Source organism: Piliocolobus tephrosceles, chromosome 21, assembly GCF_002776525.5.
Source record: "Piliocolobus tephrosceles isolate RC106 chromosome 21, ASM277652v3, whole genome shotgun sequence".
NCBI classification, from domain to species: domain Eukaryota; kingdom Metazoa; phylum Chordata; class Mammalia; order Primates; family Cercopithecidae; genus Piliocolobus; species Piliocolobus tephrosceles.
In genome coordinates, this window is record NC_045454.1 from 41,011,055 (window position 1) to 41,038,626 (window position 27,572).

The 27,572-nt window shown below is 45.2% G+C and overlaps 1 protein-coding gene across 2 annotated transcripts; it reads right to left on the bottom strand.

Moving 5' to 3' along the window:
* Positions 1 to 6,769: 6,769 nt before the first annotated feature.
* LOC111523796 (zinc finger protein 433-like) lies at positions 6,770 to 23,824 on the bottom strand. 2 transcript variants are annotated; one of them, XM_026449143.1, is made up of 4 exons: positions 10,859 to 10,994; positions 10,593 to 10,653; positions 8,026 to 9,564; positions 6,770 to 7,446 (listed from the first exon to the last, which is right to left on the bottom strand). In XM_026449143.1, the coding sequence occupies exons 1-4, from the start codon at positions 10,992 to 10,994 to the stop codon at positions 6,930 to 6,932; spliced, it is 2,253 nt and encodes a 750-aa protein (XP_026304928.1). In that variant the 3' UTR covers positions 6,770 to 6,929. The 2 variants fall into 2 exon arrangements, with proteins under 2 accessions (XP_026304928.1, XP_023044424.2); XM_023188656.2 differs by adding an exon at positions 23,423 to 23,824 and having other exon boundaries at positions 7,408 to 9,564; positions 10,859 to 10,985.
* Positions 23,825 to 27,572: the final 3,748 nt, after the last annotated feature.

Consider the following 27,572-nt stretch of genomic DNA (forward strand, 5'->3'; position numbering starts at 1 on the left):
AGAGGAGCTAGGGAAAGGGACCAATAGGAGTCACCCATGAGCAAATGTGGCATAATTTGTTGGGGGCAGAAACACCCTGAAAAGAAACAAACAACCTAAGACTTTATTAGTACCCTTATGGTGGAAACCACAGCCTAAACTGCAGTTTCATCCCTTCCCTTCTGCCCCTATGGAAGAAGAGGAAGATGACTCAATCTTTCATTTTATTGTCCCACTCTACCAGTGGTGGATTCCACCACGGCTCAGAGATTAGGACTGGGGCAAGGTCAACCCCATGTTCAAGCAGTAGGGGGAAACCAGAGGTCCCATATCAAGCTCACCATTTCCTGTTGCCCCCCAAATAAAGAGAAGACTATTACCTTAGTAATAGTCTGTAATCCTATTACAGGGTGGAATGTACTTTCATCTCTGGAAATCCAGAAACAAATCCTGGTCAGTGGGCTGCCATTGATGGTTATGGAGGACAAACGACCCAGATAAAAAGGACTTTAATACATCTAGGTATTGGGGAAGCTCCCCAATCCATATATGGCATGTATTATCTCTATTTTAAAAAACATTTTAGGCATGGATATTCTGTTAGGAAAGACTTTGCAAACTTGAGTGGGAGAATTCAGCCTGAAGGTGCTGTAGTAAAGGCTGTTCTCAGGGGAGAGGCAAAATGGGAACCTGAATAGCTTTCTGCTCCTAGGCAGGTTGTCAAGTTTAAAGAGCACAAATTATTAGGCTGGGCTCGGTGACTCACACCTGTAATCCCAGCACTTTGGGACGCTGAGGCAGGTGGATCACCTGAAGTCAGGAGTTCAAGACCAGCCTGGCCAACATGGCAAAATCCCATCTCTACTAAAAATACAAAAATTAGCTGCGCGTGGTGGTGCATGTATATAGTCCCAGGTACTCAGGAGGCTGATAGCTTGAACCCAGGAGGCAGAGATTGCAATGAGCCAAGATCACGCCACTGCACTCCAGTCTGGGCGACAGAGCAAGACTCCATCTCAAAAATAAGTAAATAAATAGCACAAATTATTCTGGGCAGGGGGGCTGTGGAGGACATGATGAAATAAGTGCAACTAGGCTGGGTGCGGTGATCCCAGCACTTTGGGAGGCTGAGACGGGTGGATCAAGAGGTCAGGAGATCAAAACCATCCTGGCTAACATGGCGAAACCCTGTCTCTACTAAAAATACAAAAAAAAAATTAGCTGGGTGTGGTGGTGGGCACCTGTAGTTCCAGCTACTCAGGAAGCTAAGGCAGGAGAATGGCATGAACATGGGAGGTGGAGCTTGCAGTGAGCCGAGATTGCACCAGTGCACTCCAGCCTGGGCGACAGAGTGAAACTCCGTCTCAAAAAACAAAAAGAAATAACTGCAATTATTGAGGAACTGGTAAGTGGAACACACTATCCACCCAGCTCAAGCTCATTTAACAGTCTCTCTGGCCTCAACACAAACCAAACAGTACCTGGGGGATGACTGTTGATTATTAGCAATTGACCAAGGTAACCCCATCCATACATCCTGTAGCTCCCATTACTCAGGTAGCTAATCACATAGTGTCCGTGCTGGGGATGCATCACAGTGTTAGATTTAGCTGATGTTTTTTTCAGCATTCCTCTAAATAATCACAAGACCAATTTGTTTTTACCCTGCCAGGCCGCCACTGGAATAAAAGGGTTCATGTTCAGCTCTCCACTTATTGGTCCTCCAAAATAAAGAGAAGACTGTCACATTAGTAGATGCTACGGTGGAATGTGTTTTAATCCATGGAAATCCAGAAAGACGCCCTGGTGAGTTGGCTGCCATTCAAAGGTTGCTCCAGGGTTATCTCCAAAGTCCTAGGATTTGTCACAGAATGTTGGCTAGAGGCTTGTCTTCGTTCCCATTCCTGTCATCTTTCATGGTTTAAATATATATATAAATATATAAATTTTCTTTCATTATTATTTTATCTATCTAATTAAATTTGACAGGGTCTTGCTGTGTCACTCAGGCTGGAGTGCAGTGATGTAATCACACCTCACTACAGCCTTGAACGCCTGGGCTGAAGTGATTCTCACGCATCAGCCTCTTGAGTCGCTGGGACTACAGGCGTGAGCCGTCCGACCTGGCCCTGGTTTCATTATATTGATGACATCATGTTAACCTCTGAAGACTGTAATGTGTTACAGGAAAGTCTTATATCATTGTGCGCTCATCTACAGGAATGGGATGGGCAATCAATCCTCAGGAAATCCAGGGACCACAGCCCGCAGTGAAATTTTTAGGAGTAATATAGTCAGATAAGACACATTGATATCAGGCATAGTAATTGACAAAGTCCAACACTTTGCTAAAAATATCATTCAATTTACAAAACCTCATTTAGCTTATTCTTTAAGCATAGATACCCATAACAAAGAGAGTGATGGTTATGCAAAATTATACTGGGATAAAGGAATAATAAACTGTCCTTAGGAAATCAAGTAATGCAGTCACATGATGTTTGATGCAGTTACATATAACAGGGCTTTTATAAAGAGCTTGTGCTTGCCTAACAATAGAGTATCACACAGAAGCCATAATTTCATCTTATTTACCAGTTACTTGTTCATGAGTGATATACTTCTCTTTCCATATAAACCTGAGTTGCTTGTTAGAGTGGTTGTCAAAAATTAAATTTAACCTTTTTTTTTTTTTAGACGGAGTCTTGCTGTGTCTCCCAGGCTAGAGTGCACTGGCACGATCTCGGCTCACTGCAACCTCTGTTTTCCAGGTTCAAGAGATTCTCCTGCCTCAGCCTCCCAAGTAGCTGGGATTACAGGAGCCCACCACCACGCCCGGCTAATTTTGTATCTTTAGTAGAGACAGGGTTTCACCATATTGGCCAGGCTGGTCTCGAACTCCTGACCTTGTGATCCTCCTGCTTTGGCCTTTTAGATCATTTGCCCAGTGGTAATGGTCAAAGTAATACAAGAAAGGTATATACAAAGGCCAGGTGCGGTGGCTCACGCCAGTAATCCCAACACTTCATGAAACCCAGACAGGTGGATCACCTGAGGTCAGGAGTTCAAGACTAGCCTGGCCAACATGGTGAAACTCCATCTCTACTAAAAATACAAGAATTAGCCAGGTATAGTGTTGGCCACCTGTATCCCAGCTACTTTGGAGGCTGAGGCAGGAGAATCACATGAACCTGGGAGGAGGAGGCTGCAGTGAACCGAGATCTCACCACTGCACTACAGCCTGGGGGAGAGAGCCAGACTCCATCTCAAAATAAAAAGAAAAAGAAAAAGAAAAAAATACATTAAAAATCCCTTTCAACACCACAATAAAAGTTAAATTTGGCTGTTTGAAGTGGCTCAAGCCTATAATCCTAGCACTGTGAGGCTGAGGGAGAATTGCATGAGGCTAAAAGTTGAAGAACAGCCTGGAACCACAGTTAGATCACATCTCCACAGAAAAATTTTAAAAGTTGGCAGGACATGGCAGCTCACACCTATAATCCCAGTACTTTAGGAGGCCGATGTGGTTGGATCACTTGAGGCCAGGAGTTTGAGACCATCCTGGCCAACATGGTGAAATCTCACCTCTCCTAAAAATACAAAAATGAGCCAGGCATGGTGACGGGTTCCTGTAATCCCAGATACTTGGGAGGCTGAGGCAGGAGAATCGCTTGAACCTAGGAGGTGGAGACTGTAGACTCCATCTTAAAAAAAAAAAAAAAAAAAAAGAAAAGAAAAGTTACCTGGGCATGGTGGTATATGCTTGTAGTCCTACATATGCTAGAGGTTGAGGCGAGAGAATCACTTGAGTCCAAGAGTTAAGGATGCTGTGAGCTGTGATCCCACCATTATACCCTGGCCTGAACAACAACCGTGTCTGGCCCAAAATCAGTAAATGTTTCCAAATAAAACATTGTGATACTGCAAAAAAAAAACTGGATGATAGGCTGGGCACAGTGGCTCATGCTTGAAATCCCAGTACTTTGGGAGGCTGAGACGGGTGGATTACCTGAGGTTGGGAGTTTGAGACCAGCCTGCCCAACATGGTAAAACCCCGTCTCTACTAAAAATACAAAATTAGCCAGGTGTGGTGGTGCAGGCCTGTAATCCCAGCTACTCGGGAGGCGGAGGCAAGAGAATCACTTGAACCCGGGAAGTGGAGGTTGCAGTGAGCCAAGATCGTACCATTGCACTCCAGCCTGGGAAGCAAAAGCGAGACTCCATCTCCAAAAAACAAAACGAAACAAAAACTGGATGATGAACTGCTGGGTCAGGTGTGAATTACACGTTTTTCTGAGGAAAATTGAAAGTTCATTTATCTTGAAGGATTTTTCCTGTTTTGTTATTTGACCTTGCTTCATGAAAAAGCACTTTGGGAGGCTGAGGTGGGTGGACTACCTGAGGTCAGGAGTCTGAGACTAGCCTGACCAACATGGTGAAACCCTGTCTTTACTGAAAATATAAAAATTAGCCCGGTGTGGTGGCGAGTGCCTGTAATCCCAGCTACTCAGGGGTTAAAAAAAAAAAAAAAAAAAAAGGTAAGGCAAAAATGGCTCTAGAAGTCCAGGAGCTGCCTCCTCTCACCACAAGGCCAAGTTTTTTTTGTTTGTTTGTTTTTTGAGACGGTGTTTCACTCTTGCTGCCCAGTCTGGAGTGCAATGGAGTGACCTTGGTTCACTGCAACCTCCACTCCCTGGGTTCAAGTGATTCTTCTGCCTCAGCCTCCCAAGTAGCTGGGATTACAGGCATATGCCACTATACCCAGTTAATTTTTGCATTTTTAGTAGAAACAACGTTTTTCCATGTTGGTCAGGCTGGTCTCGAACTCCCGAACTCAGGCGATCTGCCCACCTCGGCCTTCCAAAGCGCTGGGATTATAGGCATGAGCCACCGCGCCTGGCCACAAGGCCAAGTCTTATGCCATTGGAAAGACACATATTATACACCTGCGGTGTGAGACAATGTTCTTCAGTGACCACGATGGATCAAGACAAAACAAGGGCACTCTGTAACCATGTCTCAGAATAGTATAGAAGAAAACATATTTCAAATTATCAAACTGAGCAAATTTTTTTCAGTAATGTGACTCATTTGTAATTCTCATATATCTCACTGTCATTTATGGCTTTTGGTCATATTTATTACGATATTACGCCCTCTTTGACAACAAGTATGGTACTGGTGGTCTTTGGTAAGATGTCACTGAGAACATTATGAGTTAACTTTTGGTACAATGAGTGAATGAAAAGTTAGGACTGAGAGGCCAGGCATGGTGGCTCACACCTGTAATCCCAGCACTTTGGGAGGCTGAGGCAGGTGGATCACAAGGTCAAGAATTCGAGACCATCCTGGCTAACACAGTGAAACCTCGTCTCTACTAAAAAAAATACAAAAAAATTAGCTGGGCCGGGCGCGGTGGCTCACGCCTGTAATCCCAGCACTTTGGGAGGCCGAGGTGGGCGGATCACGAGGTCAGGAGATTGAGACCACGGTGAAACTCCATCTCTACTAAAAATACAATTAGCCGGGCGCGGTGGTGGGCGCCTATAGTCCCAGCTACTCGGGAGGCTGAGGCAGAAGAATGGCATGAACCCAGGAGGTGGAGCTTGCAGTGAGCCGAGATGGCACCACTGCACTCCAGCCTGGGCGACAGAGCGAGACTCTGTCTCAAAAAAAAAAAAAAAAAAAATTCAGCTGGGTGTGGTGGTAGGAGCCTGTAGTCCCAGCTACTCAGGAGGCTGAGGCAGGAGAATGGCATGAATCCAGGAGGCAGAGCTTGCAGTGAACAAAGATCGAACCACTGCACTGCAGCCTGGGCAACAGAACAAGACTCCATCTCAAAAATAAATAAATAAAATAAAATGAATAGGGAGAGAGGCCCATCTGTAGTGTTGAAATCCATGTGGATTTCAACGCCACTTAGATCAGAAAATGTTTCCCACGTGGCTTATAGTCATATGGTTTTCCTCTAGTGTAAGTCTTTTTGTGAATTATACCCTCTTTGATGACAGGTATGCTACTGAGGGTTTTTGGCATAAAGTCACTCTGAAAAACGTGAGATAACTTTTGGTATTATGAACGAACAAAAATTAGGATCAAGATAAATGTTCTAGGCCGGGCGCGGTGGCTCAAGCCTGTAATCCCAGCACTTTGGGAGGCCGAGACGGGCGGATCACGAGGTCAGCAGATCGAGACCATCCTGGCTAACATGGTGAAACCCCGTCTCTACTAAAAATACAAAAAACTAGCCGGGCGAGGTGGCGGGCCCCTGTAGTCCCAGCTACTTCGGAGGCTGAGGCAGGAGAATGGTGTAAACCCGGGAGGCGGAGCTTGCAGTGAGCTGAGATCCGGCCACTGCACTCCAGCCTGGGCGACAGAGCCAGACTCCGTCTCAAAAAAAAAAAAAAAAAAAGATAAATGTTCTAAGTATATAAGCATGAAAATTAAAATTTACATGAGGAAAAAGACATCTGGGATTTTGTCCACTTAGTAATATTGACTCACAATGTTCAAAAAGTAATGTGGTAACATAAATTTGATCTAATGCATGATGGCACTAAGATATTTTATTATGGCTTCTCAATTAACTAAATAGAGAATAACAGCTGAGTGCAGTGGCTCATGCCTGAAATTCCAGCACTCTGGGAGGCTGAGGCAGGTGGATCACTTCAGGTCAGGAGTTCAAGACCAGTGTGGTCAATAGGGTGAGACCTCATCTCTACTAAAAATATAAAAATTAGCCAAGCGTGGCCGTGCACACCTGTAAACCCAGGCATCTTTTTCCTTAGGAGGCTGAGGCAGGAGAATTGCCTGAACCCAGAGGTGAAGCCTGCAGTGAGCCAAGATCACGCCACTGCACTCCAGCCTGGGCAACGGAGGAAGACTCCATCTCAAACAACAACAACAAATAGAGAATAACATGTTAGTAGGCAGTTGCTATAAACATTTGTTTACATTGTCTGTATTTGAAGGTTCTTAGCAGATCTGAAGGCTTTCCCATATTGCTTATGTTCATAGGGTTTCTCTCCAGTGTGAGTCCTTTCATGTACTCGAAGTTGTGAGGCAGATCTGTAGGCTTTCCCACATTGCTTACACTCATAGGGTTTCTCTCCAGTATGAATCTTTCTATGCATTTGAAGTTGAGTGGCAGATCTGAAGGCTTTACCACACTGCTTACATTCGTAAGGTTTCTCTCCAGTGTGAGTCCTTTCATGATATCGAAGGCTACTGGAAGAAATGAAGGCTTTCCCACATTGCTTACATTCATAGGGTTTCTCTCCAGTGTGGGTCTTTTCATGATACTGAAATGCAGTAGAAGACATGAAGGCTTTACCACATTGCTCACACTCATACTGTTTCTCTCCAATGTGAGTTCTTCCGTGGTACCGAATGGAACTGAAAGAAATAAAGGCTTTTCCACATTGCTTACACTCATAGGGTTTCTCTCCAGTGTGAGTCCTTTCATGTCTACGAATGGCAGTGGAAGAAATGAAGGCTTTACCACACTGCTTACACTCAGGGTTTCTCTCCAGTGTGAATCCTTTTATGACACTGAAAGGAACCAGAAGAAGTGAAGGCTTTGCCACATTGCTTGCATTCATAGGGTTTCACTCCAGTGTGAGCCCTTTCATGTCTACGAAAGGAACCAGGCAAACCGAATGCTTTCCCACAATCCTTACATTCATATGGCTTCTCTCCAGTGTGCACCCTTTTGTGTATATGCAAAGAAGAAAAATAATTGAATGCTTTCCCACATTCCTTACATTCATAGGGTTTCTCTCCAGTGTGTGTCCTTTCATGTACTCGAAGGATCTTGGCAGATGTGAATGCTTTGTCACACTCTTTACATTCATAGGCATTCTGTCCTCTATACATCGTCGCATGTATTTGAAAGGAAGAGAAATTGTTGAATGCTTTTCCACATTCCTTATAGGGTTTCTCTCCAGTGTGTCTTTTCATGAATTTGAAGGTTTCTGACAGATCCAAAGGTTTTTTTCACATTGTTTAGATTCATACAGTTGCTTTCCAGTGTGAGTCCTTTCATGCATTTGAAGGTGTGAGGCAGATCTGAAGGCTTTCCCACATTGGTCACACTTATAGGGTTTCTCTCCAGTGTGAGTCCTTTCATGGTATCGAAAGGAAGTGGAAAAAATGAAGGCTTTACCACACTGCTTACATTCATAGAGTTTCTCTTGAGTGTGAGTCCTTTCATGCATTTGACGGTGTGAGGCAGATCTGAAGGCTTTCCCACATTGCTTACACTCATAGGGTTTCTCTCCAGTGTGAGTCTTTTCATGATATCGAAAGGAAGTGTAAAAAATGAAGGCTTTACCACACTGCTTACATTCATAGGGTTTCTCTTGAGTGTGAGTCCTTTTGTGCATTTGAAGGTGTGAGGCAGATCTGAAGGCCTTCCCACATTGCTTACACTCATAGGGTTTCTCTCCAGTGTGAGTCCTTTCATGATATCGAAAGGAAGTAGAAGAAACGAAGGCTTTCCCACACTGCTTGCATTCATAGGGTTTCTCTCCAGTGTGAGTCCTTTCGTGATAGTGAAAGGAACTGGAACGATTAAAGGATTTACCACAGTGCTTGCATTCATAAGTTTTCTCTCCAGTGTGAGTTCTTTCATGTCTTAGAAATGAACTGGGAAAATCAAAGGCTTTTCCACATGTCTTACATTTATAAGGTCTCATTCTAGTGTGCATTTTCATGTGTCTTTGAAAGTTAAGATAAGATAATGCTTTCCCACATTGTTTACATTCATAGGGCTTTTTCCCAGAGTGGGTCACTTCATGTCTACAAAGATAACTGGGACACTTGAATGCTTTCCCACATTTGGTACATTCATCAGGCTTTTCCTCACTGTGAGTTCTTTCATGTATTTGAAAGGAATGGAACCATCCGAAGGCTTTTCCACATTGTTTGCATTCATATGGCTTTTCTCCAGTGTGAGTTCTTCTATGTTCATAAAAGGAATTGAGACCACTGAATGCTTTCCCACATTCCTTACATTCATAAGGCTTCTCTCCAGTGTGAGTTCTTTCATGTATTTGAAGGGAAGTTGAATAACTAAAGGCTTTACCACATTGTTTACATTCATATGGTTTCTCTCCAGTATGAACTCGTTCATGTATAAGATATACGCTGAGACAAGGGCAGGCTTTCCCACAAAACTTACATTTATAAGGTCCATCTCCATTGTGCATTATCATGTGTCTTCGAATGCTTGAACGGGATATGAAGGTTTTTCCACATTCTTTACAATCATATAGTTTTTCTCCAGTGTGAGCCTTTTCTTCCGTTTGAAAGGAGGGGTGACATCTGAAGGCTTTCTTACGTTGTAGACACTTATATGGCTTCTGTCCATATTCCCGATACTCAGATGGCTTGTGTACAGCGTCAGCTCTAATGTGCCTATTAAGGGAAGAATGACCCAGGAAGACTTCTCCACTCACACTGCTTTCACATGATGTTACTCCAGGAGAAGCTTTTTTGTTCAGTGTGTCATCTGGAATCTGGCTAAAAATTTCTCCACAATGATTTTCTTTTGTATTTTCATTGACTCTCTCTCCCAGAAGACTTCTGTGAAAAATGAAAAGCACATTGTTGAGGGTTTGTTTATAAATGATTTTGTTTATTAACAAGGATTGCACTTGCATTTTCAACATTATCCAGGAAAGTGTAGGCTTTCTACGCTGTCTAAATTGTTGGAAGCTGACTGGACAGGCTACAAGATGGTCTATCTATACCTATTATTTTTTAAAAATCATATGTTTAAAAAAGAAAAACACTATATGGTAATTGGTTTTGTTTGTTGTTGTTTTTTTTTTTGCGATGGAGTCTCGCTCTGTCACCCAGGCTGGAGTGCAGTGGCGTGATCTCAGCTCACTGCAAACTCCACCTCCTGGGTTCATGCCATTCTCCTGCCTCAGCCTCCCGAGTAGCTGGGACTACAGGCGCCCACCACCACCCCTGGATAATTTTTTTTGTATTTTTAGTAGAGATGGGGTTTCACCGTGTTAGCCAGGATGGTCTCGATCTCCTGACTTCGTGATCCGCCCACCTCGGCCTCCCAAAGTGCTAGGATTACAGGCATGAGCCACTGCGCCCAGTGGAAAATTCTTAATAATATTTACATGTTGACTGTTTTACAAATACTAAACTGCTGTATCATTTTCTTGAGTCAGGGTCACCACATAGCCCAGGTTGGAGGGCAGTGGCAGTGGCATCATCATGGTTCACAGCACCCTTGAACTCCTGGACTCAAGTGATCTTCCTGCCTCAGCCTCCTACGTGGCTAGGACTACAGGTGTATGCCACATGTATTGCTAGTTCTTTGTTTGAAATGAAGTCTCGCTATTTTGCTCAGGCTCTTCTCAAACTCCAGGCCTCAAGCAATCCTTCCACCTCCAACTCCCAAACAGCTGAAATTACAAGTGTGAGCCACTGTGCCCAGCCTATGTCACATTTAAATATAGGTTTTTAGAGTGAATATTTTAAGAATAAATAAATTTAATGCTGGGCATATTTTCTTTATTTGCTTCTTAACATATTCTCGCATTCTAAGATTTTCTAGAGAGACATTGCTTTGTCTTGTGAGTTTAAATCACCTTAGATTTTTCCTGGGATTTTTGTACTGATCTTCAATGTTCTCGTCTTTCCATTTTTCTCCTAAAATACAGAATCAGAAAAATAGTGCTGAATTAAAATAAAATTATGAAAAAATGACTGTAGATTCTATGTTCATGGGACATTAGAGCCATACCTCATTTATTCATCAAAGTATTGCCTGTCCATATTCCAAATCAAGGAACAGCATTAATAAGCTAGAAACACTTGTCTCATTCATTGGGGAACATAATACTGTCATTCTTACCTATAGAGGCCAGGTTCCTCAAGGTTTCCTGCATCACTTCTCTGTAGAGATTCTTCTGGGAAGGATCCAGCAAAGACCATTCCTCCTGGGTGAAGTTCACAGCCACATCCTCGAAAGCCACCGAGTCCTGAAACATCCCACATGTACAGAGGAGGATGGGTGAGACTGACAGCACTGGGGGTCTATACCCTCTTCCTAAGACGTTTCCACAGTGCTATGGACTCCAAACATTTATTCCATTTCATGGTCATCCGACCCATTACTCTCTGTCTACACTTACTTTCTTCTATAAAGCACTTCTGATGCTGGAACAGAATTAAGCAATAAACCAACAGCAGAATAGAAAAATGTGTCTTTTCATGGAATCCAGGGAGAAAGATGCACCGCCTGGGCTGCTCTTAATGTCTGTTTGTAGCATGGGTTTACAGCACCTGTCATAATACAGTCCTCTAAATTCACATGCAAAAAATGTTAACATTAGCAGTCCTGAGGCTATAAATCCTTGAAAATGCCTGTTCACAAAGTTTAACCATTGATGATTACCTAGAAGGGGGATTTTATTTTGATAGAAGCGCAGACAACAAAAGCAAAAAAACTGGATTTTGCAAGGGGTTCAACCAACCCAACTGATAAGAGAGTCAGAACTATTTTTTTTTTTTTTGAGACGGAGTCTCGCTCTGTCGCCCAGGCTGGAGTGCAGTGGCCGGATCTCAGCTCACTGCAAGCTCCGCCTCCCGAGTTCACGCTATTCTCCTGCCTCAGCCTCCCGAGTAGCTGGGACTACAGGCGCCTGCCACTTTGCCCGGCTAGTTTTTTTGTATTTTTTAGTAGAGACGGGGTTTCACCGTGTTAGCCAGGATGGTCTCGATCTCCTGAACTCGTGATCCGCCCGTCTCGGCTTCCCAAAGTGCTGGGATTACAGGCTTGAGCCACCGCGCCCGGCCTTAGAACTGTCTAAATAAAAAACTCATGAATAGAAATTTTGTGAAAAACAGTACCGTGGTAGGAAAACTTACATTGTAATTGATGAAATGCTGAAGGCTGAAAGGAGACAAGGTTCAGGGATAAAACTCCAGCGCACCGGCCGGGCACGGTGGCTCAAGCCTGTAATCCCAGCACTTTGGGAGGCCAAGACAGGTGGATCATGAAGGTCAGGAGATCGAGACCATCCTGGCTAACATGGAGAAACCCCATCTCTACTAAAAAATACAAAAAACTAGCCGGGCGATGTGGCGGGCACCTGTAGTCCCAGCTACTTGGGAGGCTGAGGCAGGAGAATGGCTTAAACCCGGGAGGCAGAGCTTGCAGTGAGCTGAGATCCGGCCACTGCAGTCCAACCTGGGTGACAGAGCGAGACTCCGTCTCAAAAAAAAAAAAAAAAAGAAAAGAAAAGAAAAGAAAAGAAAAGAAAAGAAAACTCCAGTGCACCCACTCTTAACAAAAAGGCAAATATTTATCAAAATTTAAAAGTTCTGTCCATGAGGGGACACCACAAACAGAAGGAAAAGGTACCCCATAACACTGGAGCAAATATTGGCAATTATGTATCTGGAAAAGTATCAATATTCAGAAAATATAATGAATTCTTACATTCAACTAAAAAGAAAAGAAAAATCAAGGCCGGGTGCGGTGGCTCACACCTGCAATCTCAGCACTTCGGGAGGCTGAGGTGGGTGGATCACCTGAGGTCAGGAGTTCAAGATCAGCCTGGTCAACATGGTGAAACCCCATCTCTATCAAAAATACAAAAAATTAGCCAGGCGTGGTGGCGGGTGCCTGTAGTCCCAGCTACTTGTGACGCTGGGGCTGAGAATTGCTTGAAGCCGGGAGGCGAGGTTGCAGTGAGTGTAGATGGTGCCACTGCACTCCAGCCTGGGTGACAACAACGAGATTTTGTCTCAAGAAAAAAGAAAAATCAAACACCTCAAACATAAACTTTGGAAAAAATGCTGAGAAATTGGAACCCCTGTGCTCTGACCTAAGGATTGCAAAATGGCTCAACCTCTATGGAAAACAGTATGGTGGTGCCTGAAAAGCTAGTAAAAAAATATTTTCTTCCAGCAACCCATTTCTAGGTTTATTTATATTCAATTCATATAAATTGAAAGTTGGATCTTTGAAGAGATATTTGAAAACCACTGTTCACAATAGCCAACAGACGGATCAATTCAAATGTCCACTGATGGCTAAATGGATAAAGAAAATGTGGTATGCATATACTTACAGTGGGATAGTATTTAGTCTTACAAAATAACATTCTGGGGCCAGGCATGGTGGCTCATGCCTGTAATCTCAGCACTTTGGGAGGCCGAGGCAGGAGGATCACCTGAGGTCAGGAGTTCAAGACCAGCCTGGCCAACATGGTGAAACCCGTCTCTGCTAAAAATACAAAAACATTAGCCGGGTGTGGTGGCGAGTGCCTGTAATCCCAGCTACTCGGGAGGCTGAGGCAGGAGAATCGCTTGTACCCGGGAGGCAGAGGTTGCAGTGAGCCGAGATAGTGCCATTGCACTCCAGCCTGGGCAAGAAGAGCAAAACTCCATCTCAAAAAACAAACAAACAAACAAACAAAAACCTTCTGTCCCATGCTACAACAAGCCTGAAAATTCAGGATTCGGAATTTGCTCATGCCTGTCATCCCAGCACTTTAGGAGGTTGAGGTGGACGGATCTCAAGGTCAGGAGTTCAAGACCAGCCTGACCAACATGGTGAAACCCCATCTCTACTAAAAATACCAAAATTAGCCGGGCATGGTGGTATGCACCTGTAATCCCAGCTACTCAGGAGGCAGAGCCGGAGAATAGCTTGAACCCAGGAGGCAGAGGTTGCAGTGAGCTGAGATCGTGCCATTGCACTCCAGCCTAGGTGACAAAGTGAGACTCTGTCTCAAAAAAAAGAAAATTCAGGGTTCAGCTGGGCGTAGTGGCTCACGCCTGTAATCCCAGCACTTTGGGAGGCCAAGGCAGGGTGAATCACGAGGTCAGGAGTTCAAGACCAGCCTGGCTAAGATGGTGAAACCCCGTCTCTACTAAAAATACAAAAATTAGTCGGCCATGGTGGTGGGTGCCTGTAATCCCAGCTACTTGGGAGGCTGAGACAGAGAACAGCTTGAACCCAGGAGGTGGAGGTTGCAGTGAGCCAAGATTGCACCACTGCACTCCAGCCTGGGCAAGAGAGTGAGACTCCATCTCAAAAAAAAAAGAAAATAAAATTCAGGAGTCTATACTAATTGCAAAAGGCCACTCATTAAAAAAATACAGTATTGGCCGGGCGCAGTGGCTCAAGCCTGTAATCCCAGCACTTTGGGAGGCCGAGACGGGCGGATCACGAGGTCAGGAGATCGAGACCATCCTGGCTAACATGGTGAAACCCCATCTCTACTAAAAAATACAAAAAACTAGCCGGGCGAGGTGGCGGCGCCTGTAGTCCCAGCTACTCGGGAGGCTGAGGCAGGAGAATGGCGTGAACCTGGGAGGCGGAGCTTGCAGTGAGCTGAGATCCGGCCACTGCACTCCAGCCCGGGCGACAGAGTGAGACTCCGCCTCAAAAAAAAAAAAAAAAAAAAAATACAGTATTATTCATCTTAGATGAGTTATATAGATTTGTCAAACTAATTCAACAGTACATGTAAAATTCCTAAAGCTAATAAATTTAAATATTTTTATAATAATAAATTATTGTACCAAGTTAAAAAAAAACCTAATTAATTAAAAGATAGGGAAAGTATTTGAATGACATTCCTGCAAGATATATGAAAAGGGCCAAGACGCTCATGAAAAGAAGGTCAGTGGACCAGGAGTCATCAGGCACAAGGATTTATATAATGTAGTTTTTAGTGATTATTGAGTGCTTTCCTCATATTCATAAAGTAATATATTTTTAACCCATTTCCTATTTAGAAAAAAAAAACAGTGCAGCTTGCTGCCAGCATTCATTTAATTTTACATAAGCACACTCTTTAAAGCTGAAGCAAATCTGATTGATTTTCAGTGTGAAAATAAAATTTCTAAACAGAACTTGTTTCTAATCCTAATGTAATGAAAACATATATGATGTTACATTAGGATGAGAGACAAGAGTATTCTCGGGGCACATGGAAAATGGGTTGAATATACCCAGCACTTATTGCTTTGTGGAAAAGAAACGGGAAACAATTAAAATACCGCAGCAGTTTCACATGTATCATGGGGGACACATGATTGATAATGATGTCCACTGGAGAGGGGAAATGAGGGAGTGTTTTGGAATGTGGGGAGGAAACCATAAATTTAAGGATTTATCATCAGCCCTAGCAAGAACTAGGCTGGAAGGATCACAAGGACTCCTTCCTTGACCACACTTTAGTAAGGCTCCTCGGAGCCCGCTTCCTGACTAGCTTTTGTGTTTGTCCTGCAGAGCCCAGTTATAGCTAAATGCTAATAAGGGAGTTTAGAGAGAATCCCCCCAAACTTGATATCTAATCAAGTTGTTTCCCTCACCTATGATAATTTATTAATATTTTCTTCCCCAACTCTTGACACCTTACCAAGTTCCTCTATGGTACCTTGCTCTTTAGATACAATTGTCTTGTTGATGCATTCAGGTTGAGTTCAATCTCTTTCCCATATTAAATTATACTATAACATATAGCCAAAAAATCAGGCTTTATTCAACACATATTGCAATTGTGCTCAATAAAACCTTCCTTGAAATTTTTACCAAGTTTTCAGTGTAATCCCTCTTTACAAGGAATACAGACTTAGACTTGAGACCCTAATTCACATGTCTGCAGTGCATTAGTGATAAGAAGTTCTCTTCTGGTGGGGAGGAAGATGGGTTTCCCAAGAGCACCTCCTACTCAAACATCCAAAACACCAGGTCAGACTTCTCTCCTGATGACCACTTCTTGTTGTCACCCCATAAACTGGATGAGATTGGGGACCGTGGGTGTACCATTGCCAGAGAGGACTACAGGATAGAGTTCACCTCCCGCAGTAATGGGCCAGGATGCCTCAGAGTGCTGGCTACCAATTCATCCCCCACCCTATGTGAAGAAGATGGACCAGATATTCAATATAGAAGTTTTCTTCCATTTGGTGAATTATCTTGTCAAACTCTTGCTTTTTTTGTTTTTAAGCATACAACAGCCAGTATTCCCAGGCATTTTCTATGCATTTACTAACCAGGCCCAACCCTGCTTAGCTACAGAGAACAGATGTGTTCAGTGTGGCATGACCACACATGCTTCAGTTTCTTTTTTTTTTGAGACGGAGTCTCACTCTGTCGTCCAGGCTACAGTGCAGTTGGTGTGATCTCAGCTCGCTGCAACCTCTGCTTCCTGGGTTTAAGTGATTCTCCTGCCTCAGCCTCCCTAGTAGCTGGGTTCACAGGAGCCCACCACCATGCCCAGTTAATTTTTGTATTTTTAGTAGAGACAGTGTTTCACCATGTTGGCCAGCCTGGTCTTGCACTCCTGACCTCAGGCAATCTGTCCGCGTGGCCTCCCAAAGTGCTGGGATTACAGGCATGAGCCACCACATCTGGCCTCTTTTTTTTTTTTCAAGGTGGATTCGTTCTGTTGCCCAGGCTGGAATGTAATGGTGTGATCTCAGCTCACCACAACCTCCACTTCCCAGGTTCAAGCGATTCTCCTGTCTCAGCCTCCCAAGTAGCTGGGATTACAGGCATGTGCCACCATGCCTGGCTAATTTTTGTATTTTTAGTAGAGACGGGGTTTCACCATGTTGGCCAGGCTGGTCTCAAATTCCTGACCTCAAGTGATCTGCCAGTCTCGGCCTCCCAAAGTGCTGGGATTACCGGCATGAGCCACCATGCCTGGCTATTTCAATTTCTTGATGGTATTTTTTTAAGCACAAAAGTTTTAAATTTTGATGTAGTCTAAATGACATAGTTTTTTTTGCTGCTAGTGCTCCCAGTGTCATGTCAGAAAATATTTTTCCTAAGTCCAAGATTATGAAGATTTTTGGGTGGCACTTTCTGTAGCATCAAGAGAGGGAGATTCTCCTTTGTTCCTATGGGAGGATAAGACTGATGTAATTGAATAATTCTGCATGCTGAAATGGAAATGAAGTGCACTATACTATGGAGGAGAAAACTATATAAATTGATGCTATAATAGCTTAATGCTATATACTATAATACCTTTATATGTGGTAGTTATATATAATGTACAAATTATATATATTTACCAATTACCTACCATAACTAAATCACATACAATATACATATACTACAAGTGTGCATATATATAACATGTATATATATACACATATACATGATACACTATACACAATAATGCCAGGATAATACTGTATTAAATAAACTTCCTTAAATTCTGACATAAGCTTCAGCAACATATTTGCAAAGAAAATTTATCGATATATGACAACATATAAACTTCATGATCAAGTGGGATTTAATCCAGGAAAGCAAGGTTGCTTTATCTCTGAACTTCATTCAATACACCATAATAATAGACTCAACATCAAAAACCAAAAGAATGTCCTAACAGATGCGAAAAAGTCATATGAGAAACCTCAACATCACCTCATGAATAAAGACACTCAAACTAGAAATACAAGAGAATATTCCATAAGATGACAAGAGATGCACTAAGAACAAAGAAAACCCGACCATAAGACAGGTATGAAAATACAAAACTACTCTCATTCTTCTTAGTAAAAAACTAACTGCGTCCCTGCCCACCTCGATCTGGGGGCGTTTGGGGCCACCACCTCCCACCTTAGGTTCCCAAGGTCCACAAAAAACAAACAGAAAAACAAAACTAATTGTTCCCAATTCCCACAAGACAAGGAGGTGTACTCTCATCCCTTCTGTTCACCTTGGAAGAGAGGTGCTACTAGTCCCACCAGGCCAGAAAATGCAAGCCTTCCAGATTCATAGGACATGTACATTCAGCACCCCTGACAGACACACAGACTTTTGTCACTGCACATACAGTTGTATAAACCAAGGCAGAAACACAGAAAGGCAAAAGGGCTGTGTTAGTTGGTTTTGTGATTCTATAAAATACCTGAGGCAGGATAAATCATACAGAAAAGAGGTTTATGTGGCTCATGGTTCTACAGGCTGTACAAGAAGCATGGCACTGGAATCGTCTTTCCGGTGTGGGCCTCAGGAAGTTCCTTCTTATGGTGGAAGGCAAGAGGAGCTAGGGTCACATATGCAAAAGAGGGAGCAAGGGGCAGAGGAGGTGTCATGCTCTTTTTTTTTTGTTTTTCTCACTCTGCCGCCTAGGCTGGAGTGCAGTAGCGCGATCTCGGCTCACTGCAAGCTCCGCTCCTAGGTTCACGCCATTCTCCGGCCTCTGCCACCCGAATAGCTGAGACTACAGGCGCCCGCCACCACACCTGGCTAATTTTTTGTATTTTTAGTAGAGACAGGGTTTCACTGTGTTAGCCAGGATGGTCTCGATCTCCTGACCTTGTGATCCACCTGTCTCTGCCTCCCAAAGTGCTGGGATTACAGGCATGAGCCACCGCACCCAGCCATGTCATGCTCTTTTAAACAATTAGCTCTCCGGCTGCTCTGCCTATGGAGTAGCCATTATTTATTCCTTTACTTACATAAGAAACTTGCTTTCACTTTATGGACTGGCCCTGAATTACTTCTTAAAAAAACAAAATAGGGCCGGGCACGGTGGCTCACGCCTGCAATCCCAGCACTGGGAGGCCGAGGCGGGCGGATCACAAGGTCAGGAGATCGAGACCATACTGGCTAACTTGGTGAAACCCTGTCTCTACTAAAAATACAAAAAATTACCCGGGCGTGGTGGCGGGCACCTGTGGTCCTAGCTACTCGGGAGGCTGAGGCGGGAGAATGGTGTGAACCCAGGCAGGCAGAGCTTGCAGTGAGCCCAGATTGCGCCACTGCACTCCAGCCTGGGCGACAGAGCAAGACTCCATCTCAAAAAAAAAAAAAAAGGGGGGGCAGGGTGCTGTGGCTCATGCCTGTAATCCCAGCACTTTGGGAGGCGGAGACTGGGTGGATCACAAGGTCAGGAGATCGAGACAATCCTGGCTAACACAGTGAAACCCTGTCTCTATTAAAAATACAAAAAATTGGCCGGGCACGGTGGCTCAAGCCTGTAATCCCAGCACTTTGGGAGGCCGAGACGGGCGGATCACGAGGTCAGCAGACCGAGACCATCCTGGCTAACCTGGTGAAACCCCGTCTCTACTAAAAAATACAAAAAACTAGCTGGGCGAGATGGCGGGCACCTGTAGTCCCAGCTACTTGGGAGGCTGAGGCAGGAGAATGGCGTGAACCCGGGAGGCGGGGCTTGCAGTGAGCTGAGATCCGGCCACTGCACTCCAGCCTGGGCGGCAGAGCGAGACTCCGCCTCAAAAAAAAAAAAAAAAAATACAAAAAATTAGCCAGGCATGGTGGCATGCACCTGTAATCCCAGATATTTGGGAGGTTGAGGTAGGAGAATCACTTAAACCTGGGAGGTGGAGGTTGCAGTGAGCCCAGATTGCACCATTGCACTCCAGCCTCCAGCCTGATGACAGAGTAAAACTCTGTCTCAAAAAAAAAAAGAAAAGAAAAAGAAAACACCAATCAGTTCTTCTGTCTGTGAACAAATAGAGCAAGAGCTCCCCCATTATTGTATTATTTAGGCTGAACTAACTGCAATCTGCCAACTAATATTTGATTACAAAATTTTCCACCTAAATGGTCTGTAAAAAATATATATATATTATTTATGCTTAACTAACCTCAATCTGCCAACTAATGTCTGATTACAAAATTTTCCACCTGTGTGGTCTATAAAAAAAATGTAATACACATTTTTAAACAGTTGGAGCTCTAAACTATCTTGAGTTTTTTAAAGCATTGTGATTTTGAGATTGAGTCACATGACAGGTAGCTCTGAATGCCAGCTGGAACCTTACTTTCACGGAATACAGACTTACCCTCTTTCCTACCTGTATTGTTTGGGAAAATGTTGGAATTGACTGAAGAGAACCAGGGAAGACCCCTTCCTTCTTCACTATTGATTTTTATTATAAATTAACTTTCCTGTTACCTTTCACAGAAAAACACTTCAGGGCCTGGCATGTTGGCTGGACATGGTAGCTCATGCCTGTAAGATTCCAACACTTTGGGACGTCAAGGCGGGTGGAAGACTTGAGGCCAGGAGTTGGAGACCAGCCTGGCCATCATGGTGAAACCCCGTCTCTACTAAAAACACAAAAAATTAGCCAGGCTTGGTGGCACCTACCTGTAATCCCAGATACTTGGGAGGCTGAGGCATGAGAATCACTTGAACCAAGGAGGTGGAGGTTGCAGTGAGCTGAGACCACATCACTGCGTTCCAGCCTAGATGACACAGCGAGACTCTGTCTCAAAAACAAGCAAATAAACAAACAAACAAAAACCCTGGCATGTTAAGTTCACTTTTGAAATTGGATAAAAAAGGAAAAACAGCTTTAGGGAAAACAAGCCATAGGGGAAAAATACAAAAATTTTTTTTTCTTTTTTTGAGACAGAGTCTCGCTCTGTCATCTAGGCTGGAGCACAATGGCGCGATCTCAGTTCACTGCAACCTCCACCTCCCGAGTTGAAGGGATTCTCCTGTCTCAGCCTCCGGAGTAGCTGGGACTACAGGCGCGTGCCACCACGCTCAGGTAATTTTTGTATTTTTAGTAGAGACAGGGTTTCACCATGTTAATCAGGATGGTCTCAATCTCTTGAACTCGTGATCCGCCCACCTCGGCCTCCCAAAGTGCTGGGATTATAGGCATGAGCCACTGCACCTGGCCTAAAATACAAATTATTAACAAATGAAATTGTATCCTGACCTCCCACTCGCACCTTCTTCCTAACCTTGTTTTCGCCTCTCTGTAAAAAAAAAAAAAAAAAAAAAAATTCCTTTTTGGGCTAACTTTGAGATGCTTACATACCTTATACTTAGTCCCTTTTCCTTATTTCAATTCTCCTTTGGAATAAAGTCATTCCTGGCTGGGCGCGGTGGCTCACCCCTGTAATCCCAGTACTTTGGGAGGCCAAGGTGGGTAGATAACCTGAGGTCAGGAGTTTGAGACCAGCCTGGCCAACATGGTGAAACCCTGTCTCTACTAAAAATACAAAAATTAGCAGGGCGCAGGCCGGGCACGGTGGCTCACACCTATAATCCCACCACTTCGGGAGGCTGAAGCGGGTGGATCACCTGAGGTCAGGAGATTGAGACCATCCTGGCTAACATGGTGAAACCCTGTCTCCACTAAAAAAATACAAAAGTAGCTGGGTGCAGTGGCTCACGCCTGTAATCCCAGCACTGTGGGAGGCCAAGGTGGGCGGATCACGAGGTCAGGAGATCAAGACCATCCTGGCTAACACGGTGAAACCCCGTCGCTACTAAAAAATACAAAAAATTAGCCAGGCGTAGTGGTGCGTGCCTGTAGTCCCAGCTACTCGGAGGCTGAGGCAGGAGAATAGCGTGAACCCGGGAGGCAGAGCTTGCAGTGAGCCGAGATCACACCATTGCACTCCAGCCTGGGCAACACAGCGAGACTCCATCTCAAAAAAAAAATACAAAAGTTAGCCAGGCGTGGTGGCAGGTGCCTGTAGTCCCAGATATTCGGGAGACTGAGGCAGGAGAATGGCGTGAACCCAGGAGGCAGAGGCAGAGGCAGAGGTTGCAGTGAGCCGAGATCACACCACTGCACTCCAGCCTAGGTGACAGAGTGAGACTTGGTCTAAAAAAAAAAAAAAAAGAAAAGAACAACAAAAAGAAAAGTCATTCTTTACCTAAATCCACATCTGTTTCATTAAAAATGTTTAGAAACAACCTTAGGACAACTAGCCTCAGAAGGGCATCGCTGACCCGCTGCATCTGCCTGTGGATCCCCAGTTTTCCAGTACTCTCAGATTCTCTCAGCATAAAGGGCTCCTCCCATGGTCAGTGTGAGCAGCTGGGACACTGCAGGGGAGGCTCCCCAGCAAGAAACAAATGAGCCTTCAATGACCTCTCTTTGCAGGCTTCTGATTGTCCTTAGTTTGCAGTCGCTGGGCTCAGGCCTGATTCAATGAGAAAACACCTAGTGTTTGAAGAATCTAGCAAAATCCTTCAAACTCAAGTTCAGGTTTACACATGGAAAGGAAATTATAAGGCATTTGCATTTCATACCACAAAATGGAAAGCAAAAATATCTAATCCTTTCAGACAATACACATATTTGTGGAAGTCAATAATTCCAATTTGAAGCCATTAGAACTTTAAATTGCTTTATTTTTTATTTTATTTATTCTTCTTATTATTATTTTTGGAGACAGAGTCTCACTCTGTTGCCAGGCTGGAGTGCAGTGGCATAATCCCGGCTCACTGCAACCTCCACCACCAGGGTTCAAGCAACTCTCCTGCCTCAGCCTCCTGAGTAGCTGAGATTACAGGCACGTGATACAACACCTGGCTAATATTTGTATTTTTAGTAGACCAGCCTGGCCAACATGGTGAAACCCCGTCTCTACTACAAATACAAAAAAAATTAGCTAGGCATGGTGGCGGGCGCCTGTAATCCCAGCTACTCGGGAGGCTGAGGCAGGAGAATCGTTTGAACCCGGGAGGCGGAGGTTGTAGTGAGCCGAGATCGCGCCATTGCACTCCAGCCTGGGAGACAAGAGCGAAACACCCTTTCAAAAAAAAAGAAAGAGGCCAGGCGCGGTGGCTCAAGCCTGTAATCCCAGCACTTTGGGAGGCCGAGAGGGGCGGATCACGAGGTCAGGAGATCGAGACCATTCTGGCTAACACGGTGAAACCCCGTCTCTACTAAAAACTACAAAAAACTAGCCGGGCGACGTGGCGGCGCCTGTAGTCCCAGCTACTCGGGAGGCTGAGGCAGGAGAATGGCATGAACACGGGAGGCGGAGCTTGCAGTGAGCTGAGATCCGGCCACTGCACTCCAGCCTGGGCGACAGAGCGAGACTCCGTCTCAAAAAAAAAAAAAAAAAAAAAAAAGAAAGAAAAAAGAAAAAAAGCGTCTAGTACACATTGATCATGATGTGAACACAAACATGACAGCAGTTGCCAAGCTCTACGCCACAGATAACAGGGAAAACAGTTATCACTGTCACAAGTTCTCCACGCTAGGCCAGGCGCTGTGGCTCACGCCTTTATTCCCAGCACGGGGCCTGTTTAAGTTTTAACAGGAGAAAGGGGGAACTGGGGGCCTCACAGCGCAGCTCCTCCCGCACGAACCCCACACCCGAGGCGGGATTGCCTCCATGACCCTCCCGTGACCCCCGCACAATATGGAGAGACTCGGGGCTCCGGGTGCGGAGCTGTCCAGAGAGGGCTCTGGGGCTGGGGCCGCAGTCTGCGCGCAGAGACTAGACAGGGCGCCCGGGATTCCGGCTGTCGGCCCAGCCGCACCGGGCGGCCGACTGTACCGAAGGCCAAGCCGCGCCAGGGGTACTCGGGCCCCAGACCCGGAGTCGCCGCGGGGAGGTCCGGGTCCTGGCACAGCCAGTTCCATCCGGTTCCAACCAGCCCCTGCCCACCCACCCCATATCTCGGGACTCCCAGCGGGGGCTCACACTCACCATTTCCTCGCTTTCACTTAACTCCCACGTCCAGAGCAGGACAACGCAGACGACAGAGCTACAGACGTATGGCGGTGGCAACCGGTCCCTCTCAGAGCAGGAAAAACGTGGTGCCAACCTCGCCCGGCTGGGGAAGCCAAAGACTGAGCAGAGCGGGAATATGACCCGGTTCTTCCCGCGGATAAACGGTTGGCCGGGCCCCACCCCAGCGACTCTGATTGGGTGGGGCGCCAGGCCCCGCCCCCTACGTCCTGAGTGACAGCAGAAGTCCTGGGTAACAGGGCCAAGCCCGGCAGAACTGACCGCTTCTAGCCACAGTCCAAGGTCAAGTTCCCCCATGGCCGGGCACGGTGGCTCAAGCCTGTAATCCCAGCACTTTGGGAGGCCGAGACGGGCGGATCACGAGGTCAGGAGGTCGAGACCATCCTGGCTAACACGGTGAAACCCCGTTTCTACTAAAAAATACAAAAAACTAGCCGGGCGAGGTGGCGGGCGCCTGTAATCCCAGCTACTCCGGAGGCTGAGGCAGGAGAATGACGTGAACCCGGGAGGCGGAGCTTGCACTGAGCTGAGATCCGGCCACTGCACTCCAGCCCCGGGCGACAGAGCGAGACTCCGTCTCAAAAAAAAAAAAAAAAAAGTTCCCTCTCTGCGCCCTGCTCTTTGAAAATTTGCATTTCGGCCAAACTTGCTCGTCTTAATTACTAGAAGTGGCTCTGTCAATGGTCTGTCCCTGTTTCTTCGTCCTGCACAGTGTCATAAATGTGTGCAGGGAGTTCCAGACTCCATGTTTAATAGAGGTGAAAGCAATTAAAATATTTTATTCCAAAATATATTTCTTCGGCAATTTCGAATGGCTGCAGCTTTGCCCTTGCACAGCTGTCTTCTGGGGAGGAAATTTGCATCTATGGAGTATCTCCATTAGTGAAGCTATGCACCCTCTCCTCTTTTCTCTTTCCCTGATCCAGGAGAAATTGAGAGTCTGACACCTTTGAAAGTCTGGAAAGCCGGATGGGGTGGCTCACGCCTGTAATCCCAGCACTTTGGGATACCAAGGCAGGTGGATCACCTGAGGTCAGGAGTTCGAAATCAGCCTGGCCAACATGGCAAAACCCCATCTCTACTAAAAATACAAAAATTAGCCGGGCGTGGTGGCAGTTGCCTGTTATCCCAGCTTACCCAGGAGGCTGAGGCAGGAGAATTGCTGGAACCTGGGAGGCAAAGGCTGCAGTGAACCGAGATTGCGCCACTGCATTCAGCCTGGGCAACAGAGCAAGACTCTGTCTCAAAAAAAAAAAAAAAAAAAGAGGAATTTACCAAGACAGTTGTAGGTAAAAAAAAAAAAAAAAAAAAAAAAAAAAAAAGAAAGAAAGGCAGATTTATTAAGAAAAGTATGAAAGTACCTTGCAAGAAGGCAACAGGCAGAACCAGAGAAGGGAGCTGGCTGCAAAGAAAAGGTTTGCTAGAGATTTTATAGAATGCAACTTGGGAGCTTGCATTGTTCTGTCAGCTGAAATATTTGATAAATCGAGGTTTTTGATGGTAAACAAGAAATTTGTGAGTTATCTACATTATTTGTTTAGGAGGGCTATTTGTCCTGGGCCATAAAGAGAGACCTATGGCCAGGCACAGTGGCTCACGCCTGTAATCCCAGCACTTTGGGAGACCAAGGCAGGCAGATCACCTGAGGTCGGGAGTTCAAGACCCGCTGGCCAACATGACAAAACCCAGTCTCCACCAAAAAATACAGAAATTAGCCGGGCCTGGTGGCAGGTGCCTGTAATCCCAGCTACTCTGGAGGCTGAGGCAGGAGAATTACTTGAACCTGGGAGGCGGAGGTTGCAGTGAACGAGATGCTGACATTGAGTCATTGCACTCCAGCCTGGGTGACAAAGTGAGATTCCATCTCAAAAAACAAAATAAATGTTTTTCTGGACTTTGAAAAACAAAAGAATTAGCAATATTTTAAACAAAAAGCTATAAAAAGATTATTTCAGTCTTCCTTAATTCAGTCTATGTAATAAACTTCTGCTCAACATTTATGAACACATTAGTACTTGACAGGAGTCTTATAGTTTTAAAATTATTTTTATTTTTTTGTTTCTCGTCCACCTGGGTTTTTTTTTTAAATTATTATTTTAATGCTACAATTTCCAAAGTTATCAGAAACTTGCCTTCAAGAGTACCTGTTAGAGTCCTATAGCTGATTATAAAACTAACTTAAAAATAATCGAACTAGGCTGGGCGCAGTGGCTAATGCCTGTAATCCCAGTACTTTGGGAGGCTGAGGCTGGCAGATCACCTGAGGTTGGGAGTTCAAGAACAGCCTGACCAACATGCAGAAACCCTGTTTCTACTAAAAATACAAAATTAGCCAGGCGTGGTGGTGCATACCTATAATCCCAGCTACTCAGGAGGCTGAGGCAGGAGAATCACTTGAACCTGGGAGGCAGAAGTTCCAGTGAGCCAAGATCGCACCATTGCACTCCAGCCTGGGTGGCGGAGCGACTCTGTCTCAAAATAATAATAATAATAAAAAAATAATTAAACTGAAACCAATTGTAGATGACAAATCTTAGAACATCCATTGTTTGTTTTGTTTTGTTTGTTTTTGAGACAGAGTCTCACTCTGTTGCCAGTCTGGAGTGCAGTGGCACAATCTTGGCTCACTGCAACCTCAGCCTCCTGGGTTCAAGCAATTCTCCTGCCACAGCCTCCTGAGTAGTTGGGATTACGGGTATGTACCACCACACCCAGTTAATTTTTTGTATTTTTAGTAGTAACGGGGTTTCACCATTTTGGCCAGGCTGGTCTTGAACCCCTGACCTCATGATCCACCCACCTTGGCCTCCCAAAGTGCTGGGATTACAGCACTTTGAGCCACCGCACCTGGCCAAGAACATCCATTGTAAAGGTCTGGTCATTTCTGTGACACACAATAATTTAACATAAAAATTATAATTATTACTGATGTTAAACTCAATTCATGTTTTTTTTTTTTTTTGAGGCGGAGTCTTGCTCTGTCGCCCGGACTGGAGTGCAGTGGCCGGATCTCAGCTCACTGCAAGCTCCGCCTCCCGGGTTTACACCATTCTCCTGCCTCAGCCTCCAGAGTAGCTGGGACTACAGGCGCCCGCCACCTCGCCCACCTAGTTTTTGTATTTTTAGTAGAGACGGGGTTTCACCGTGTTAGCCAGGATGGTCTCGATCTCCTGACCTCGTGATCCGCCCGTCTCGGCCTCCCAAAGTGCTGGGATTACAGGCTTGAGCCACCGCGCCCGGCCTAATTCATATATTTTTTTTAGGCGGAGTCTTGCTCTATTGCCCAGGCTGGAGTGTGGTGGCACAATCTCAGTTCACTGTAACTTCCAACTCCCGGGTTCATGCAAGTCTCCTGCTTCAGCCTCCCGAGTTGCTGGGACTACAGGCACATGCAGCCAAGCCTGGCTTATTTTTTTGTATATTTAGTAGAGATGGGGTTTCACCATGTTGCCCAGGTTGGTTTTGAACTCCTGACCTCAGGCGATCTGGCGGCCTTGGCCTCCCAAAGTGCTAGTATTACAGGCATGAGGCACCGCTCCTGGCCTGAGACTTTACTTCTCTAATAAACTTGCTTTCTCTTTACTCTAAGGACTCACCCTGAGTTCTTTCATGCGAACCAAGAACTCTCTTGAGGTCTGAATTAGGACCCCTTCCTGGCAACAGCCTCAAGATGGTATATAAGCTTTTCTGTCTTATTGTTGGGTGGGTCTTCTTACTTTTTATTTATTTATTTATTTATTTTGAGACGGAGTCTCGCTCTGTCGCCCGGGCTGGAGTGCAGTGGCCGGATCTCAGCTCACTGCAAGCTCCGCTTCCCGGGTTTACGCCATTCTCCTGCCTCAGCCTCCCAAGTAGCTGGGACTACAGGCGCCCGCCGCCTCGCCCGGCTAGTTTTTTGTATTTTTTAGTAGAGACGGGTTTCACCGTGTTAGCCAGGATGGTCTCGACCTCCTGACCTCGTGATCCGCCCGTCTCGGCCTCCCAAAGTGCTGGGATTACAAGCTTGAGCCACCGCGCCCGGCCTGGGTCTTCTTACTAAAGGCAGCCCTGTATACATGGTAAATAAGTTCATATGCCTTTTCTTTTTTTTTTTTTTTTTTTTTTTTTT

What these genes read in the sequence shown, in the direction of transcription:
- LOC111523796 (XM_026449143.1), bottom strand. Translation starts at nt 10,994, where the DNA reads ATGTTTCAGGACTCGGTGGCTTTCGAGGATGTGGCTGTGAACTTCACC. An exon ending in GAGGAACCTGGCCTCTATAG is followed by an intron (nt 10,654 to 10,858) that starts GTAAGAATGACA and finishes TCTGTATTTTAG; the next exon opens with GAGAAAAATGGAAAGACGAG. An exon ending in AATCCCAGGAAAAATCTAAG is followed by an intron (nt 9,565 to 10,592) that starts GTGATTTAAACT and finishes CATTTTTCACAG; the next exon opens with AAGTCTTCTGGGAGAGAGAG.